The sequence below is a fragment of the Cervus elaphus genome, chromosome 19, assembly GCF_910594005.1.
Source record: "Cervus elaphus chromosome 19, mCerEla1.1, whole genome shotgun sequence".
In the NCBI taxonomy this organism is placed as follows: Eukaryota; Metazoa; Chordata; class Mammalia; order Artiodactyla; family Cervidae; genus Cervus; species Cervus elaphus.
Window position 1 is genome coordinate 4,527,459 of NC_057833.1, and position 19,087 is coordinate 4,546,545.

Sequence of the window (19,087 nt, forward strand, 5' to 3'; positions counted from 1 at the left end):
TTTTTCACTCTCCTCATTCACTTTTATCAAGAGGCTCTTTAGTATCTCTTCACTTTCTGCCATAAGGGTGGTGTCATCTGCTTATCTGAGGTTATTGTTATTTCTCCTGGTACTCCTAATTGCATTTTGTGCTTCATCCAGTCTGGCATTTCTCATGATGTTACTCTGCGTAGAAGTTAAATAAGCAGGGTGACAGTATACAGCCTTGGTGTACTCCTTTCCAAATTTGGAACCAGTCCGTTGTTCCATGTTGGGTTCTAACTGTTGCTTCTTGACCTGCATACAGATTTCTCAGGAGGCAGGTCAGGTGGTCTGGTATTCCCATCTTTTTCAGAATTTTCCACAGTTTGTTGTGATCTACCCAGTCAAAAGCTTTAGCGTAGTCAATGAAGCAGCAGTATATGTTTTTCTGGAGTTCTCCTGCTTTTTCTATGATCCAGTGGATGCGGGAAGTTTGATCTCTGGTTCCTGTGCCTTTTCTAAATCCAGCCTGAACATCTGGAAGTTCACAGTACACAAACTGTTGAAGCCTGGCTTGGAGAATTTTGAGCATTATTTTACTAGCATGTGAGATGAATGCAATTGTGCATTAGTTTGAGCATTCTTTGGCATTGCCTTTCTTTGAGATTGGAGTGAAGACTGACCTTTTCCAGTCCTGTGGCCACTGCTTTTTGGTGTTAGTTCTAGAATGTCTTATAGGTCATCATAGAAACCGTTCCAGCTTCTTGGCATTAATGGTTGGAGCATAGACTTGGGTTACGGTGATATTGAATGGTTTGCTTTGGAAATGAACAGAGATCATTCTGTCATTTTTGAGATTGCACCCAAGTACTTGATTCGTATCAAACAACAAATTAGACCTTGTTTCTAATCTGTATTTTTTAAATCTGTGGTTACCAAAAAATCTGGTAAAGTCTCAGGTATATTCTTTCTCTAAATTTTTTCTCTTTTGCTATGTGACTATTGAGCTAATAATTATTTCATTTCCTGTTTAATAACTTTATTGTTTTAAACTTTTCTAGTTGGAGAAAATTCAGAAAGAGAAAGCCCTTCTCCAAGAGCTGGAAGATTTGGAACTGGGTATTTAAAGATTCAGAGAAAGCAAGCTGGTTACCAGAAATCACTGCAAACGTATTTTCTGTTAAACCCATCAGTGTACATAGAAAAATCCATGTGCCCACATTTAACATTCGTTCACTTGTAATTTTGACCATTTATCTACGATTCTACATATCTGTACAATTACTTAATAAGTCTGTTAAATTGATTTTTACATCCTGCACCCTGTATCATGTCAACATACGATATAGAAAAGAGACATATGATTTTCAGTTTAGCTAAGCTTGACAGATTGAAAGACTAATGTCATTGTTTTTTAGTAGGGGACAGTGTTTACCATATCAATTAATAAAGAGATTTTAATTTTAATCATTGTTGACTCTGTTATAAGTTCTTTGATTAGCAAGTTCTTTATTAATTTACAAAAACAAGTTTGGGAAATTTTTTCTTTGAATATATAACATACCTATCTTGATCCTAAAAGATTATATGGTCGAACATTAAAGAAAAGCCTTAAAATCAGGTTGTACTAAATATATTAAATTGTTTATATTATTGGTAGTATTTGAAGTAAAGCTTTTCTGACTAGTTTTAAAGTCTGAACTTTAAAAGTAGAAAATAATAAAACATTTTGATATTTCAGATAATAAACCTGACCATTTAATGACAAGGTAATATTTTCTAAAAGTGAACTATGATTATTTAGCTGTAGTTGTCTTGATTGTTTTGGTTGTTCACTTATATGATGAATAAAAGATGTACTGGTAACCCAAGACGTTCAGCTATCAAAACTGATTTATATTTGGTTTTGGAGTCTGTTACAGCTACTTTTTTTTGTCTGATTTACATTCGAAGTTATTTTTGTTGCATTTACATTGATACAGGTTTTAATTATCCAGAGCTAATATTTAAGCTAAGTAAAAGAAAAGAATCTAGGAATACTTTGAGAGAGATACACAGGTAACTGAGCTTCCTGATGTCCCAAAGCTACAAATAAGATTTGGTACAGACCTAACGAATTAAAGTTGAAGTGTTTTGGTTTGGTTTTTTTTTTTGCAGTGAAAGCAGAGTCTTAACCACTGGACCACTGTCAAAGTCCCTTGAGTGGTATTTTAAACGTTTTGTGTGTAGAGTGAATGTGGACACATACACACTCGTGTACATGTAATTTCTTTCAACATTAATTCATTTTTGATAATAGAAATATAAGCTTCTTTAAAGTAATATATTGTAAAAACAATGTATTTTTCTAATAAAATGTTAAGTAATTCACCTTAAGCCAGTGTAATGTTTTTTGGCCAAGCAGCCTAACAGTTTTCTTAATTTAAAATTTTTTAATTACCAATTTACACAGTTTACAGCAAATATATTAATCATTTAAAAAATGTCCATCTTAAGGGAATTCCCTGGTGTTCCAGTGATTAGGCTTGGTGTTCTCACTGCTGAGGGCCTGAGTTCAATCGTTGGTTGGCGGACCAAGATCCCACACACTCTGTGGCATGACAGTGAATAAATGAGTAATCAATAAATCTTATCAATCAATCTATGGGAATTTCCTGGTGATTCAGTGGTCAGGACTCCGCACTTGCACTGTAGGGGGCACGTATTCAATCTCTGGTCAGGGAACTAAGATCCTGCATGCCATGTGGCTCCCCCCATTTTTTTTTAATGAAATGTTTATCTTAGAAGTATCATCATTGAACCTTTTGTTTCAGTCAGATGCTTTTTAATTGCTCCAAGGTGACTGTTTCTATTAAAATTAGATTACTTGGACTCAGTGTTTAGATTGTCTTTATTTCTGTAATCAATCTATTTAAATTTTTCCAAAGAAATGTTTTATTTTTGTGTGCCAAGTTGCTTCAGTCATGTCCGACTCTTTGCAACCCTATGGACAGTAGCTCGTTAGGCTCCTCTATCCCTGCAATTCTCTAGGCAATATACTGGAGTAGTTGCTTTGCCCTCCTCCAGGGGATCTTCCCAACCCAGGGATCAAACCCGCATCTCTCATGTCTCCTGCATTGGCAGGTGGGTTCTTTTACCACTAGCATCATGTTTATTTCTGAGCACGTCAATGTAAAAATCACTGAGATGTTCTTGGACTACATATTTTATTTTTATTTTAAATATATGGTTATTGAAAAGTGTGTAAAGTGATGAAAGTGTGCTTGAAATTTTAAATACACTGTTGTGTATTCATTATAAAGGAAAAAATGTAATTCCTGGATTCTCATAAAAATCTCTTTTCATTAATCCTCTCAGAAATGTATTTGGAGGATTTCCCTGGCAATCTAGTAGTTAAAAACTGCGCTTCCAATGCAGGGGGCATGGGTCCATTCCCTGGTAGGGTAACTGAGATCCCACATGCCGCACAGCATGTCTGGGGAAGAAAAAGAAAGAAACGTGTTCGGCATTTACCATAAGCATCCGTGAAGAATATTATAAGCTTGAGGGGAGGTCCTTCAGTAGCACAAAGGCTCTTTGATTAGTTAGTTACACAAGCTTCCCAGAGAGGGAGGAGAAAAAGGAGCAAAACCCAACTTTCATAGCCATAAAAAGGAATTCTCTTAGAAAAGAAATAGAGGTACAATATCAAGACATACTTAGATATGTTGCCAAATAAAATAACAACAAAGTTTTTCAGAACAATACACTTTTTGATGGTTACATTTAAGTATGTAAACTTACAGAAAAAGGTTTGTTAAGGGTATGCAGTCAATTGATGACATTGACTACTAGAGTGGAGGGCAGTCAGAAGGAACTTTAGATATATCTGTAATGTTTAATTTTTTATACATAAAAATATAATTTTGTACAATTTTAAAATCATAACCGAGACTAGGCTTCAAACTAGGAAATTGTCTTCCAGTTCAGTTTTATGACTTCTATACACCAGTAATATCTAAGGTAAGGACTCGTTGTTACGGGTATTATGTGCAATTCATTTGCTCTTTGGAATATGTCACCTAATAACAGAGCATGAGAGTAAGGTAAATGTTTGCAAAAATGCTTCTCTTTTTTTTTTTTTCCTAGGAAATTTTGGCAAGTAAATATGGAAAATCTGCTGTATTCTCTTACAAACGCCTATTAAGTTTGGGATTCCATCTTTATCCTGGTCTGTTATCTAATATTTAAAAAATGAGTTTGACTCCTTCACGTACTGATTCACATATAATTCTTTTTATTATTAACGGGTACCTACATGATCTTTCTGCAACATATATGACCCTAAGGCTATAGAATTGAGAAATTTGCCAATATCACCAAGCTAGGATGTGGGATTTAAACCCAGCAGTCTGATGACAGTCCTTGTGCTGTAGGTCACTATGATAATATTGCTTCTGTATCCTGGGGTAATATATCCTTATGCACTTGATTTAGTGTAATTGTAGATTGTGTAAGCAAGACTGCTGGCCTGTGCACGTTTCAGTTTTTATGGATACTGCCAAATTGCCTTCTTTCAAAGTTTAACTTTTACCAATGAAAGTTTCCCATATTCTTATCAGATCTATAAGGCGCTTGAATTTTTACCAAATCAAGAGGGGGGAAATGATACTTTTTTGTTTTGTTACTTCTTTTTACTAGTAATGGGTTATGTATTTTTCCACATTTGATGGTGATTTATATTTTTTTAGTGAATTGCTTTTCCTTTTCATTGGCCCATTTCCCTATTTGGGTATTTAGCTTTCTCTTACTGATTTATAAGCATATCCTATATAGTAACACGTAAAATACTCTTAAAATTTTAAGTAGGAAGAGCATGCACAGGATTTTTTTTTTTTAATTCAAGCAGAACAAAGGCCATACAATGAAAGGTACCTCTGTTCTAGATGCAGTGATTACCAGTTCCTTAGGTATCTTTCTAAAGATACATTGCCTATTTATATTCAAGTGTAACGTACACTTCCTTTAAAAAAAAATATATATATATATATATATATATATATACACACACACAAAGTTCTGTATTTTTTTCCCTTAACATATTTTAGAAGTCATTTCATATCAGGACATTGGCCTTTTAAAATTTATACATACACCTTTATAATGACCACATTCTTCGGAGGTAAGACAGTTTAACCAGCCCACACCAATGTACATTTAGGTTATAAAATGTCAGTTAAATACACATATACACATGCTTTAAAATAACAAAGTATAGATGTTTATTCTGGGATTAACAGGTGTCTTTTTTTTTTTTTTTTCTTTAAATAGGTTTGCTATACTGGGTCTTCGTTGCTGTGCACAAAGGCTTTTTCTAGTTACGAGCAGGGGCTACTCCAGTTGCAGCGCCCAGGCTTGTTGCAGTGGCTTCTCTGGTTGCAGAGCATGGGCTCCAGGCACGCGGGCTTCAGTGGTTGCAGCACATGGGCTTGGTTGCCCCTTGGCATGTGGGATCTTCTCAGACCAGGAATCGAACCAGTGTACCCTTCATTGCAAGGCAAGTTCTTAACCACCGGACCACCAGGGATGCCCCAAGTTGAGTGTCTCAAAAAATTAAGTTAGGTCTTTGGATACTCAGTTTAACTGGTGATCAGTTTTGCAGTGTATTTCTTTGAGTTAGTGAAATACGAGAAAAGATAACTAGGAATATTAAAAATTTTTTTTTATTAAAGTGAGGTTTCAAAGCAGTTCTTGAGTTCATCCACTTCTGTAAGTATTAATACATTAATGTCCAGAGCAGGGAAATAGTATGAATTTATAAGTAGTAAAGTGACCAATTACTGTGACTGCCTTGCTGTTCCAATCTTGCCAAAGTCAAGTGTTTTTTTTTGCTTTTTGTTTTACATTTCTGAAAGGCAGGAGGAATAATAGAATAAGCAAACTCTAAGTGCCCACCTCTCTGGGTCATCTTTGTCTCCAAAGGTAATAGAATCAAATCAGATTTAGAAGGAATAACTTTCATGCCTTTTTTTTGTTTTAAGCTACACAGATCAGTTGTTTACAGTGTAAAATGCAGGTTACAAAGGAAATACAGTATATTTAGAAGTTTTAAGATTGACATTGAATTGAAGTAAAAACGAAGATTCCTGCCAAAAGATGTGGCCAGTGTCTTAATCCATCAGGGCTACTGTAACAAAATACCATAGGCTGGGTTGCTTATAAAAGAAATTTCTTTCTGACAAATCTGGAAGCGGGTGAGAGTCTGCTTCCTGGTTCTGTCTTCTTACTGTGTCCTCACACGGTGGAAGGTGTCAGGGAGCTCTAGGGGCTTTTTATAAGGGTGCTAGACCCCTTTAGGAGGGCTTTGCCCAGAGTCCTCACTTCTAAACACCATGATGCTGGGAAATAGGTTCAGTGTGTGAATTTTGAAGGGACACAAACATTCAGTCTATATCAGTTCAGTTCAGTTCAGTTGCTCAGTTGTGTCCGACTCTTTGTGACCCCAAGGACTGCAGCACGCCAGGCCTCCCTGTCCATCACCAACCCCCAGAGTTTACTCCAACTCATGTCCATTGAGTCAGTGATGCCATCCAACCATCTCATCCTCTGTCATCCCCTTCTCCTGCTTCAATCTTTCCCAGCATCAGGGTCTTTTCAAATGAGGCAATTTTTCGCATAAGGTGACCAAAGTATTGGAGTTTTCAGCTTCAGCATTAGTCCTTCCAATGAATATTCAGGACTCATTTCTTTTAGGATGGACTGGTTGGATCTCCTTGCAGTCCAAGGAACTCTCAAGAGTCTTCTCCAACACCATAGTTCAAAAGCATCAATTCTTTGGAGTTCAGCTTTCTTTATAGTCCAACTCTCACATGCATATGTGACTACTGGAAAAACCATAGCTTTGACTAGATGGATGTTTGTTGGCAATGTCTCTGCTTTTCAGTATGCTGTCTAGGTTGGTCATAACTTTTCTTCCAAGGAATAAGCATCTTTTAATTTCATGGCTGCAGTAACCATCTGCAGTGATTTTGGAGCCCAAAAAATTAGTCTGTCACTGTTTCCATTGTTTCCCCATCTATTTGTCATGAAGTGATGGGACTGGATGCCATGATCTTTGTTTTTTTAATGTTGGGTTTTAAGCCAAGTTTTTCACTGTCCTCTTTCACATTCATTAAGAGGCTTTTTAGTTCTTCTTTGCTTTCTGCTATAAGGGCGGTATCATCTGCATATGTGAGGTTATTGATATTTCTCCCGGCAGTCTTGATTCCAGCTTGTGCTTCATCCAGTCCAGCGTTTTCCATGATGTACTCTGCATATAAGTTAAATAAGCAGGGTGACAATATACAGCCTTGACGTACTCCTTTCCCTATTTGGAACCAGTCTGTTGTTCCATGTCCACTTCTAACTGTTGCTTCCTGACTTGCATACAGATTTCTCATGAGGTGGGTAAGGTGGTCTGGTATTCCCATCTCTTTCAGAATTTTCCACAGTTTATTATAATCCATACAGTGAAAGGATTTGACATAGTCAATAAGGCAGAAGTAGATGTTTTTCTGGAACTCACTAGCTTTTTTGATATCCAATGGATGTTGGCAATTTGATCTCTGGTTCCTCTGCCTTTTCTAAATCCAGCCTGAACATCTGGAAGTTCACGGTTCACGTACTGTTGAAGCTTGGCTTGGAGAATTTTAAGCATTACTTTACTAGCGTGTGAGATGAGTGCAATTGTGCAGTAGTTTGAGCATTCTTTGGCATTGCCTTTCTTTGAGATTGGAATGAAAACTGACCATTTCCAGTCCTGTGGTCACTGCTGAGTTTTCCAAATTTGCTGGCATATTGAGTGCAGCACTTTCACAGCATCATGTTTTTGGATTTGAAATAGCTCAATTTGAATTTCCTCACCTCCACTAGCTTTGTTCATAGTGACGCTTCCTAAGGCCCACTTGACTTCACATTCCAGGATGTCTGGCTCTAGGTGAGTGATCACACCATCGTGATTATCTGGGTCAAAGAGATATTTTTTGTATAGTTTTTCTGTGTATTCTTGCCACCTGTTCTTAATATCTTCTGCTTCTGTTAGGTCCACACCGTTTCTGTCCTTTATTGAGCCCATCTTTGCATGAATGTTCCCTTGGTATCTCTAATTTTCTTGAAGAGATCTCTAATCTTTCCCATTCTATTGTTTTCCTCTCTTTCTTTGCACTGATCACTGAGAAAGACTTTCTTATCTCTCCTTTCTATTCTTTGGAACTCTGCACTCAAATGGGTATATCTTTCCTTTTCTCCTTTGCCTTTAGCGTCTCTTCTTTTCACAGCTGTTTGTAAGGCCTCCTCAGACAGCCATTTTGCTTTTTGCATTTCTTTTTCTTGGGGATGGTCTTGACTTCTTCCTTCTGTACAGTGTCACAAACCTCCGTCCATAGTTCTTCAGGCATTCTGTCTATCAGATCTAATCCCTTGAATCTATTTCTCACTTTAGCACATAGGGAAGAAAAGTCATAAAACAAGGAACGTACGTTGATGCTGGTTTGCCCCAAAACGCAATTCCTGTTATGGCCACTAGAGCGTTTCAAAGATCAGAATATTGGGAAATTAAGGAATTTGATGGAGAAGGCAATGGCACCCCACTTCAGTATTCTTACTTGGAGAATCCCAGGGACGGCGGAGCCTGGTAGGCTGCCGTCTGTGGGGTGGCACAGAGTCGGACATGACTAAAGCAACTTATCAGTAGCAAGGAATTAGAAATTGTAGAACATGCCTGGAAAATATGTTCACTCACTTAAAAGTTGCAAATATCGGGACTTCCCTGGTGGTCCAGTGGTTAAGAATCCGCCTTCCAGTGTAGGAGACATGGGTTTGATTCCTTGTTTGTGGGACTGAGATACCACATGCCACAGGGTAAATAATAAGCTTCCACCCTGCAACTAGTTGCAAATATAATCGCCTAATCGCCTATATTGCTGCTCTTTGTTTTTATATTGCCAGACTCCTTGAATTAACCCTTGTTAGGTCCTTGCCATCAGACTTATTCCTACCTTACCCCTGAGTTCTGTCAGGAACTCTTGGCTGCAAATGAATCATGTCTCAAGAGTTTGTTTATAGGTCAAATATTTACAAATGAAATTTTGCATGTTTTCCCACAGAGAGATAATAAGTGGTTATTGGTGCTGAGATTATCCCATGAAAACCTGACATGGAAGAACTGAGTATATATTCATTAAAACAAAAATACTATTTACGAGTTAATTTGTTAAAATTAATGCCAATATAAGAAAACAGAGTGAGAATTCTTTTTGAAAGTTTGAATGCTAACTTTTTTTTTTTTTAAGCAGACTTAAATGATGGAAAAAGAAGAAAATAATTTTAAGGAGATTTCTAAATGCTTTCAGTTATTTTTCTGCACTTTAGATACTCGTTCTGTGCTCCATACACATAAACTTGTCTTCTCTTCCTCAATTAAATTAACACTATTCTCAAATTCTACCACAGTTGAGGTCACTGAGTTTTTATCAATGAAACAGAGAAGGAAAGAAAGATTTTTCCTAAGATCACAAAGCACAAACTGGATGCATGAGGGAATGAGAAAAAGACCATTTCAGAGAAAAAGGTGTACATGAGATGGACAGAGAAAGAGAGAAAAGGGGAAGTAAAGCAAAGAGACCGTGGAACTGGATCGGAGCCATCACAGCCAGGGCGCCATCTCGGGTTTGTTTGTTTGTTTTGTCTGGGGAGGGATGGGACCCTTGGAAAAGGAAATCAGTGTGTAGTCCAGAAATAGTTGCAAATTAGGCACTATGTGACTTGGGAATGCCTCCCCAATTCTCTTAGGAATTAAGTTCCCTTTAGAAGAAAATCCAGCTGCATTTTTGAAGTCTTAGAAGACCTGGCAAAACAGAGCTGTTTGCATTCACATTTTCAGGCAAAATTACTTCTGGGCAGTTTTGTTTATTTGTTTATGTTCAGTAGAAACTAAACAGGTCAAATCCTAAAATTGTGGTATCACCAGAGAGACACTTTTATTGTGCCCAGTTGGCTTTGCTTTTCTTCTTCCCAGCAGGGGTGAATGGTACCCTCTTAAGGAGTTTAGAATCCCAGGCTTGTCCCTCCTCTTCCAAGCCCGCAGTCATATCATGGAGACAATTCAGGCATACTTATTGATTGAAAAGAATACCTTTGGACAGCAAAACTCAAGCATGCGTTTGCATTTAAACACTGGCAATGAAAGACTTGAGAATTTAGTGTCTGATAATATTGACCAGAGCAGAGAAGTGATCAGCCTTAGACATAGAAGTGGGTGTGGGGGTGGGGTGGGGTGGGGGGGGAGAGTGCAAAATGAAAATAGGGAGTTCTTGTTCAAAAAATAAGAATGTCGAAGAGGTGATAGCAAAGCGTCAAACCAAGTGCTCGGCGTCTTCACATCCTGGGCCCTGCACACCCGCCCAGGTGGTGCAGCCGTGATGCCAACCCTGCAGAGACGCTGTGAGAAACCAAATTCCCTCTGACCTGAAAGAAGTGTCTACTTTGGTTCTGGACATCACCCTGTGCCCTGGAGAAAGGGGTGGTGGCTGACTCTAACAAGGCTGCTGCAGAGGAAGGGAAGATTTTTTTTTAGATGAGTTTTGGGTTCACAGCAAAATTGAGGTGATCCCCCACCACAGTAGTACATTTGTTACAATTGGTAAATGCCTTGACACATAATTGCTCAAAGTCCATAATTTACATTGTTTCACGCTTGGTGTTGAATATCCTATGGGTTTGGTCACAGGGGCAATGACATGTATCCACCATTATAGAATCATACAGAATAGTTTCTCTGATGGGAAAATCCTCTGTTCTCCACCTGTTCATCTCCCCACTCTCTCCCTGGCAGCCACTGATCTTACTGTCTCCATAGTTTTGCCCTTTCCAGAATGTCATATAATTGGAATCATACTGTAGGCCACCTTTTCAGATTGGCTTCTTGCACTTAGTAATAATGCATTTAAGGTTTCTCCTTTTCCTTATGCCTGCCACGCCCACCCCACTTCAGGTATGTCTAGGAGGCTTCAGGGGATGTCTGATGTATGGTCAGCAAATGAATTCACTCTTGCCAAGTGTTGCCACTGCCTCCACTTGCCCCATAAGTCTTCTGATGAGTGCGACCTTTGCTGAAGACCCCACCGCCTGCTGGCACCTGAGACTGCTCCACCAGGCTTGAGGTTGCTTTCAGCATTTGTGCGTATTTAGCATATCAATCCTGAGATGCTAGAGCTTCATCATACCATACGTAGTAACCCTGGGTGAGATAGAGAATCTCTCTCCTTTTTGCATTATATTCTTTTGGGAGAGAGCTGTTAAAAACTCTCTGAGCCACCAGTGCTTCTGGGGGTCCAATGTCGTGCTGCATTCTTAGAGTTTTAGACCTATTAACTTATTTTGAACCGAGCTGGGCTGGCTTGGGGATGCAATCTGAGTGACAGTTCTTATGCTTGAGTTGGAATCATCTTTCCCCCAGAGATCTGTGCTTTGTTGCTGCCTGGGCTCTATGTCGTTTGGCTCGTTCTCTTTTTTTTTTTTAATTTTTAATTTATTTATCTTTGGCTGTACTGGGTCTTCCTTCCTGCACTGGTTTTTCTCTAGTTGCAGAGAGCGGGAGCTAATCTCTAGTTGTGCTTCGGCTTCTCGTTGCAGCACCATCTCTTGTGGCTCCCGAGCTCTAGAGCAGAGGCTCAGTAGTTGTGGCACGTGGGCATATGTGGGGATCTTTCTGGATCAGGGATCAAACCTGTGTCTTCTGCACTGGCAGGCAGGTTCTTCCACTGAGCCACTAGGGAAGCTCTGGTGCATTCCCTTGAAATGCGTTATTTCCCAGAAGGATTCACCCCATGGCTCCCCCACCCCCACCTACAATCCACATGTGTTTACTTGCCAACCACACCCCACATGTCTGAGCCCCAGCAGTGAAAAATGAGATTTTCCATTAGCCTACTTTTGCACATCTCCTTGTTTCCACTTGAAATATTTTCTTATCCTATAGCGATCCTCTTTTAAGAAGTCTTTCCTCAAGAACCCACAAGTCTAGTTATTCCTTGTGCCCTGTTCTTTAAAAAAAAAATATTTTATCTATTTGGCTGTATTGGGTCTTAGTTGCTGCACGTGCGATCTTCTGCTGAAGCGCTTGGACTTAGCTGCCCTGTGGCACACGGGATCTTCGTTCTCTGACCAGGAATCGAGTCTGTGTCTCCTACATTGCAAGGATGAAGATGAGATGGTTGGATAGCATCAGTGATTCCATGGACATAAACTTGGGCAAACTCTGGGAGACCATGAGAGACAGGAAGGCCTGGCATGCTGCAGTCCATGGGGTCACAAAGAGTTGGACATGACTTAACAACATTGCAAGGGGGATTCTCAACCATTGGACCACCAGGGAAGTCCCCTTTGCACCGTTTCTATGCTGTGTCAAAGTGGTTTATAATGATTGTCTGCATCTTCATGTTGTATGTGACCTCCTACCTTTAGACACTTCTTTCTTCAGTCATGCTCACGGTTACTACATCAGGCTTCCTTAGTGCTTTGATAATGCTGCCAATCTTCAATAGCTCCCATTTTTTTATAGGAAAAAAATTTAAACTGCTTAGCCTGGCATTCAAGAACTTGCACAGTCTGCGCCACCTACATTTCCATTCTGGTTTCCCATTCATCCCCTAACGAAACCCTCTCCAGCACGGTAGTCATGTAACCACCCCTCTTCTGGCCTTTATTTACATTCTCTTTTCTTCTTCACTATTTAAAATTGTTACCATCTATGACATGCACACATTTAAACATTATTTGCTGTGTTAGTAATGAAATAAATAAAAAATAATGAAGGTAAAGCCCCAGGCACTCAATAGATAGTAGTCGATATTATTTGTTCTCATCTTATTCTCACTATTTCAAGAAGTCCACAGTTACCTGGACTACAAGGACTAATGACAGTTCTTGCCCCTGCCAATCTCGGCTAAAAACAGAAGAGTCTGACGTAGTAATAACTGATTACAGTGATGCATAATGACTAGCTAGGAGGTCAGAGCTGAGTGCCTCGGGGTATAGTGCAGGAAGGGTTAAGGGTAAACTTCACTGAACAGTGAATTGGCCTTGAAGAGTAAATAGAAACTTTTTTCTTTTTCTTTGTAAAAGTTTTACACATTTCATTTTAGATTTATTCTAGGAAGTATTTGTAAAAGATAGCTTTTTAAAAACTTTGTTGCTGTTGAGTCGCTAAGTTGGGACCCTTTTGCGACCCCATGGACGGTAGCCCACCAGTATCTATGTGATTTCCCAGGGAAGAGTGCTGGAGTGTGTTGCTATTTCCTTCTCCAAGGGGTCTTCTTGACCCAAGATTGAATTCACATCTCCTGCATTGGCAGGTGGATCCTTACCACTGAGCCACCAGGGAAGTTTTTTTTTTTTTTTAATTACATTTTAAAATTGTTGATGAAAGAGTGTGCCCTGCCCTCCTCCTTGTCTCACTAAGATATTTGACTTGTTTTAGTCAGAGTGAGCTGAAATAACTATTCAGAAATGTTTTCAGACTTTCACTACATTCTTAAATTGGGAAACAAATTTTGATCATGGGTTTCATTCAAACTGTTGGATATGAGAAACTGTTGTTGTTCAGTCACTAAGTCATGTCTGACTGTTTGCAACCCCTGAACTGAGGCACACCAGGCTTCCTTGTCCTTCACTATCTCCCAGAGTTTGTTCAAACTCGTGTCCACTGAGTCGGTGATGCCATCCAACCATCTCATCCTCTGTGACTCCTTCTCCTTTTGCCCTCAATCTTTCCCAGCATCAGGGTCTTTTCTTATGAGTTGGCTCTTCGCATCAGGTGGCCAAGGTACTGAAGCTTCAACTTCAGCATCAGTTTTTCCAATGAATATTCAGGACGGATTTCCTTTAGTGTTGACTGGTTTGATCTCCTTGCAGTCCAAGAGACTCCCAAGAGTCTTCTCCAACACCACAGTTCAAAAGCCTCAGTTCTTCAGCACTCAGCCTTCTTTATGGTCCAACTCTCACATCCATACATGACTGCTGGCAAACCATAGCTTGGACTATATGGACCTTTTTAGGCAAAGTGATGTCTCTGCTTTTTAATACGTTGTCTAGGTTTGTCATAGCTTTCCTTCGAAGGAGGAGGAGTCTTTTAATTTCATGACTGCAGTCACCATCCATGGTGATTTTGGAGCCCAAGAAAATAAAATCACTGTTTCCACTTTTCCCCCATCTATTTGCCATGAAGTGATGGGACCAGATGCCATGATCTTAGTTTTCTGAATATTGCACTTTAAGCCAACTTTTTCACTCTCACCATTATCAAGAGGTTCTTTAGATTCCTCTTTGCTTTCTGCCATTAAAGTGGTATAATTTGCATATCTGAGATTGTTGATTGGCAATCTTGATTCCAGCCTGTGAGTCATCCAGCCCAGCATTTTGCATGATGCACCCTGCATAGAAGTCAAAGAAGCAGGGTGACAATATACAGCCTTGACATACTCCTTTCCCGATTTTGAATCGGCCTGTTGTTCCATGTCTGGTTCTAACTGTTGCTTCCTTTCCTGCATACTGGCTTCTTGGGAGACAGGTAAGGTGGTCTGGTATTCCCATCTTTTTAAGAATTTTCCATAGTCTATTGTGATCCACACAGTCAAAGGCTTAGCATAGTTAATGAAGCAGAAGTAGACTTTTTTTGGAATTCCATTGCTTTTTCTACAGTCCAACAGATGTTGGCAATTTGATCTCTGGTTCCTCTGCCTTTTCTAAATCCAGCTTGGACATCTGACTCATGGGCATACACATTTATTGAGAACTAGAACTCATACCTGATGCATTTCATTAATTATGATATCTGGGCTAAATGATCCCAAATGACTAAAATGTATTAATTCTGAGGCTTTATTTTTCAAAAATATGGCCAAATTTTCCATTGGCATTCCCAATACTCTTCCCCAAATCCTCTGAAGCCCAGGTACTACAACAATTTTCCTAAAACCCTCTTACTGAGACCCTCCTTGATTTCCTGTGGTGTGTGCTGCACTGGATAACAAACGGAACTTTAAAAGTTCCTGGTGTAATCTTGACCTTAAGGTTTTCTCTGACGGAACCTAAAACAGATATCAACCAATGGCAATGGATTCCTTTTTACTTTGGTTCTGATTTTAGTCCTTTTTGTGTCCCCAATTTCTTGGTTGCAGAAAATAGGCTTCATTTAGCCTCTTTGACATTCTCTGAGTTCCAAAGGGCAGACTCAAAAGGTTGCTAACAGGGAAGTTAGAGATGCAGAAACCAGAAAAGTGCAGTTCAGAAACGGCGCAGGGTGATGGCCCAGTGGTTAAGATTCCACCCTGCAACGCAGAGAACTGTGATCCCACATGCCTTAGGGCAACTATACTGGAACGCCACAACTGCTGAGCCGTCCTGTGACAACCGGAGAGTCCTTGAGCTGCACTGAAAGGTCCTACACGACGCAGTGAAGATCCCAAGTGCCAACACTAAGACCCGATGCAGCCAAGAGAAAAAAAACAATTGCGCAGTCACAACAGTGTGGTCTTGGGAAATAGGCAGAGACTACAAGGCCCCTACTCAGGTGGAGGATGGTAATTTAAGGCTGAGCCCAAGATTCCTGGTACACCACCGTTACCTCACCACCAGCCAATCAAAAGAAAGCCACCCACCCTGAGGCCTCACCCCAAATTTTGTCTGTAAAACTATCCCCCTAACCATCGAAGATTTCAGGCTTTTAGGCACAGGCACTCACCCCTGTGTATTGGCGCGTTTATAGTAAATGCCACGTTTTCCTTCCCTGCCGCCCAATGTCAGTAGCTTGGAGTGAGCAGACCCATTTGGTTCAGTAACAATCTGAAAAATTAACAATAAAAATAAGTACTAAGACAGGATAAATTTGAACTCTGGATATTTTGGTACTAAGCAATATTTCATTTTTTACGTTGGGATGATGCTATTGTGATCAGTTCCTGCTCCTCTCCCCCCAACTCGTTATTTTTTAGATCTACACCCTTAAAAATCTATAGATGACGTTACTTGTCTCCTACTCTCTTCCCTTTGGGAAAAGCAGTTAGAGCTGTACTACAGGCAATTAAGATGGTCAAAATGCCAGTAACTGTCAAGGGCTGTTAATGAGTAAGGTAATTATTCTGTTCTATATGATTTGGGGAATTCCCTGGTAGCTCACTTGCTGAAGAATCTGCCTGTACTGTAGGAGGCCAGGGTTCAGTCTCTGGGTCGGGAAGATCCCCTGGAGAAGGAAATGACAACCCACTCCAGTATTCTTGCCTGGGAAATCCCACGGACAGAGGAGCCTGGCGGGCTACAGTCCGTGGGGTCGCAAGAGTGGGAAACGACTTAGCGACTAAAACCACAATATGATTTAAGTTTTCCAAAGGGTTTTGTTTGTTTTTTTTTTTAAGATTCCTTTAGGAGAGATCAATATTGCAAGGAAATTAAAACAAAAGGCCATAGCGCGCGGCCAGAAAGAGTGAAGCATTCCTGTTCGGAAGGCAGCTGCTGCTGCTGCTAAGTCGCCTCAGTCGTGTCCGACTCTGTGCGACCCCACAGACGGCAGCCCACCAGGCTCCTCCGTCCCTGGGATTCTCCAGGAAAGAACACTGGAGTGGGCTGCCTTTCCTTCTCCAACGCATGCATGCATGCTTAGGCGCTTCAGTCGAGCCCGACTCTGGGCGACCCCATGGACGGCAGCCCACCAGGCTCCCACGTGCACAGGATTCTCCAGACAAGAGTACTGGAGTGGGCTGCCTTTTCCTTCTCCGCTCGGCAGGCAGGGGCTTTCTCTCTTAGCGCCCACACCTGAATCAAGACTGTTAAACACGTGTTCTTAAACGTCTCGGGGAGGTCAATGTCTGCATTAAACTGTATGCAGACCCCGGCTGTGTCGCGAGCTTCCGTTAGCAGGCTCCTCTGGCGTCGCCCCGGCAGCAGGTCCCTCCCTGCCCCTCTCCCCGGCCCGGAGCCGCCCGCGCCCACCAGCCTGGTGGGGCCGGACAGTGAGACGGGTCGCGCTCGCTCCGTCGCACGGCCTGCGCCGCGCCGGGGAGCGCATGCGCACTGCGGCTCCCCCGCTCGACCTTGGCGGATCGCGTTTGCGCGGTGGCGATCAGTTCCCAGCACCCGCTCGGCTCTGGGCTGGCCGAGGTCTCAGCGTGAGGGCGGCCGAGCTGGCTGGCTGCTTTAAGATGAGGCTTCTGCTGCTTCTGCTGGTGGCGGCGTCGGCGGTGGTCCGCAGCGATGCCTCGGCCAACTTGGGCGGCGTGCCTGGCAAGAGGCTGAAGATGCAGTACGCCACGGGGCCGCTGCTCAAGTTCCAGATTTGGTGAGTAGGTGCGCCGGCTCCCGGCCGCGCCTCTGCTCGGCTCCTCCGACTACGCGAGGCCCCGGATCCGCGGCCTAGAAGGCTGACCCTTCCCCAGCCCGGAAGAACGGCGCCAGCCGCCTTCCGCCGCCTGCCTCCTCCGGGTCTCTTCCCGGGGATGGCCTGGCCGCCCTCCTTGCCTCCAAGCGCAGCCGCTCACTTTGGTTTTTGTGTTTTTTTGGTTCCTCGAATGAATGGAATGGAGATTGGGGGCAGGGGGATGGTCAATACTGAAAGGCGAAGGCGTGGGGACACTTGTCCGTACGGAGACCCGGTCGGCGGCGTCACGCCACGGCCGTCCGGCTGCCTTGCGGAGGCGGGTTATGTATGAGTCGGCGCGGTGTCAGCGCCGGAGCTCCAGCGTTTATCGCTGGGTTCGTTTGCCTCTCGCCTTCCGCGGGTTGCGCCTGGCGGCCTCGCTGCCCGGCTAGACGAAGGTTAACTTGGGTCATTGGAGGGATCCCTCGAGGGACAGACGTCTTTTTCTCCAGGATCCGCCGAACTGACTGTTGGATGAGGGAGTAGGGATTCTGATAGCTGATGGGCTTGGATGGAGAAGCTGATTCTCCGTTTGCAATTTCCAAACTGTTTTTGAAAAGGAACACGTTGCTCTTCTGACAAACGTTCACTCCCAGACAACTGCATCTTCTCCAATCCCCATACTCCCGGGAGTTCCTTGCCCTGGCATCTCTCTCCACCTTTCAGATCTCTTGGGCCTTAAGAGAAACAGCAAAAGCAATCCCTCATCCCCCCAAACCCGGCAGTTTTTGACAATTTTCTGTAAGTTTGTTGTTACCTAGTTAAGTATTGGAAGCAGAATAGCAATGCATGCGATAAGGTAGGTGGTGTTGGGGAACGTTTGAAAGGCTCCGATGAAAAACAAAAACCAAAATTGTAACATTGTAGAAATTAGAATCCTGTATCTCAAAAGATCCCCCCCCCCCTCTCAGAAGAGGGTAGTCAGATTAGTAAATCTGAAGAATCCTGTTATTTTTGAATATTGGTGTTGGCCTTAATGCATTTAAGATCAGTTTTTTCAAGCTTCATGTGTTAATATAAGTGTACTAAAATTTAGATTTTCTGCTTATCCAATTAGCTTTTTGCTCAATCTTAAAGACTAAGCAAATCTTCAAAATTAAATCAGTTTAAGTGACATTTAAAGAAAGTCAGAAAATAAGATTTTTGAAGTGAAAACTAAAACCTTGCTGCTTCTTTCTGATTGGAAAAAAGCTTCCTGTAGTGTTTACTGTGTGTCTGGCGTATATCGTTGTATATCATCTTTCATGTGATACTGTAAATGGGAATTTTGGCTTGACCGTTCTGGCTCCCCCCTCCCCATCCTTTTTTTTTTTTTTGAAAGTGGCAGTCTTCTTACTAACTTATAAATATTATTAAGGATTAAGTGTGATACTTTTGGATTTAAGTAGTTAAAAAAAGACTGCATTTTCCAAGTTATGTAATTTTTTCTATTTCTTATCTCTGGGTTTCATTTGTGCTTTTCAAAAATATTCTTTTAAAGTTGCTTATATTGGTTTACTTGTCACAATAATTTAACAAATGTACCTTCCTCTTAGGTACACAGCAAAGTTTTGAAAATGTATAAATAAATGTAGGGGAAGGCATTCGGTTCTTAAAATTAAACTTCAAAAAAGTCATAAGTACTTCAGTTGAACTTCTTTTTAAAAAATTATTTAGTTATATTTGGCTGTGCTGGGTCTTAATGGCTGCACGGGCTTTTCC

The 19,087-nt window shown here is 41.3% G+C and overlaps 2 protein-coding genes across 4 annotated transcripts in view; both read left to right on the forward strand.

Moving 5' to 3' along the window:
- The window catches only part of EIF2A (eukaryotic translation initiation factor 2A), a 37,313-nt gene extending 35,885 nt beyond the window's left edge, over positions 1-1,428 (forward strand). For all 3 annotated transcript variants that reach the window (XM_043873852.1, XM_043873853.1, XM_043873854.1), the window contains one exon: positions 1,023-1,428. In XM_043873852.1, coding sequence (XP_043729787.1) covers positions 1,023-1,088 — 66 coding nt within the window. In that variant the 3' untranslated portion in view covers positions 1,089-1,428. The remainder of the gene's footprint in view (positions 1-1,022) is intronic.
- Positions 1,429-17,059: 15,631 nt separating this feature from the next.
- The window catches only part of SELENOT (selenoprotein T), a 29,297-nt gene continuing 27,269 nt past the window's right edge, over positions 17,060-19,087 (forward strand). Inside the window, exon 1 of the mRNA XM_043874559.1 lies at positions 17,060-17,308. Coding sequence (XP_043730494.1) covers positions 17,172-17,308 — 137 coding nt within the window. The 5' untranslated portion in view covers positions 17,060-17,171. The remainder of the gene's footprint in view (positions 17,309-19,087) is intronic.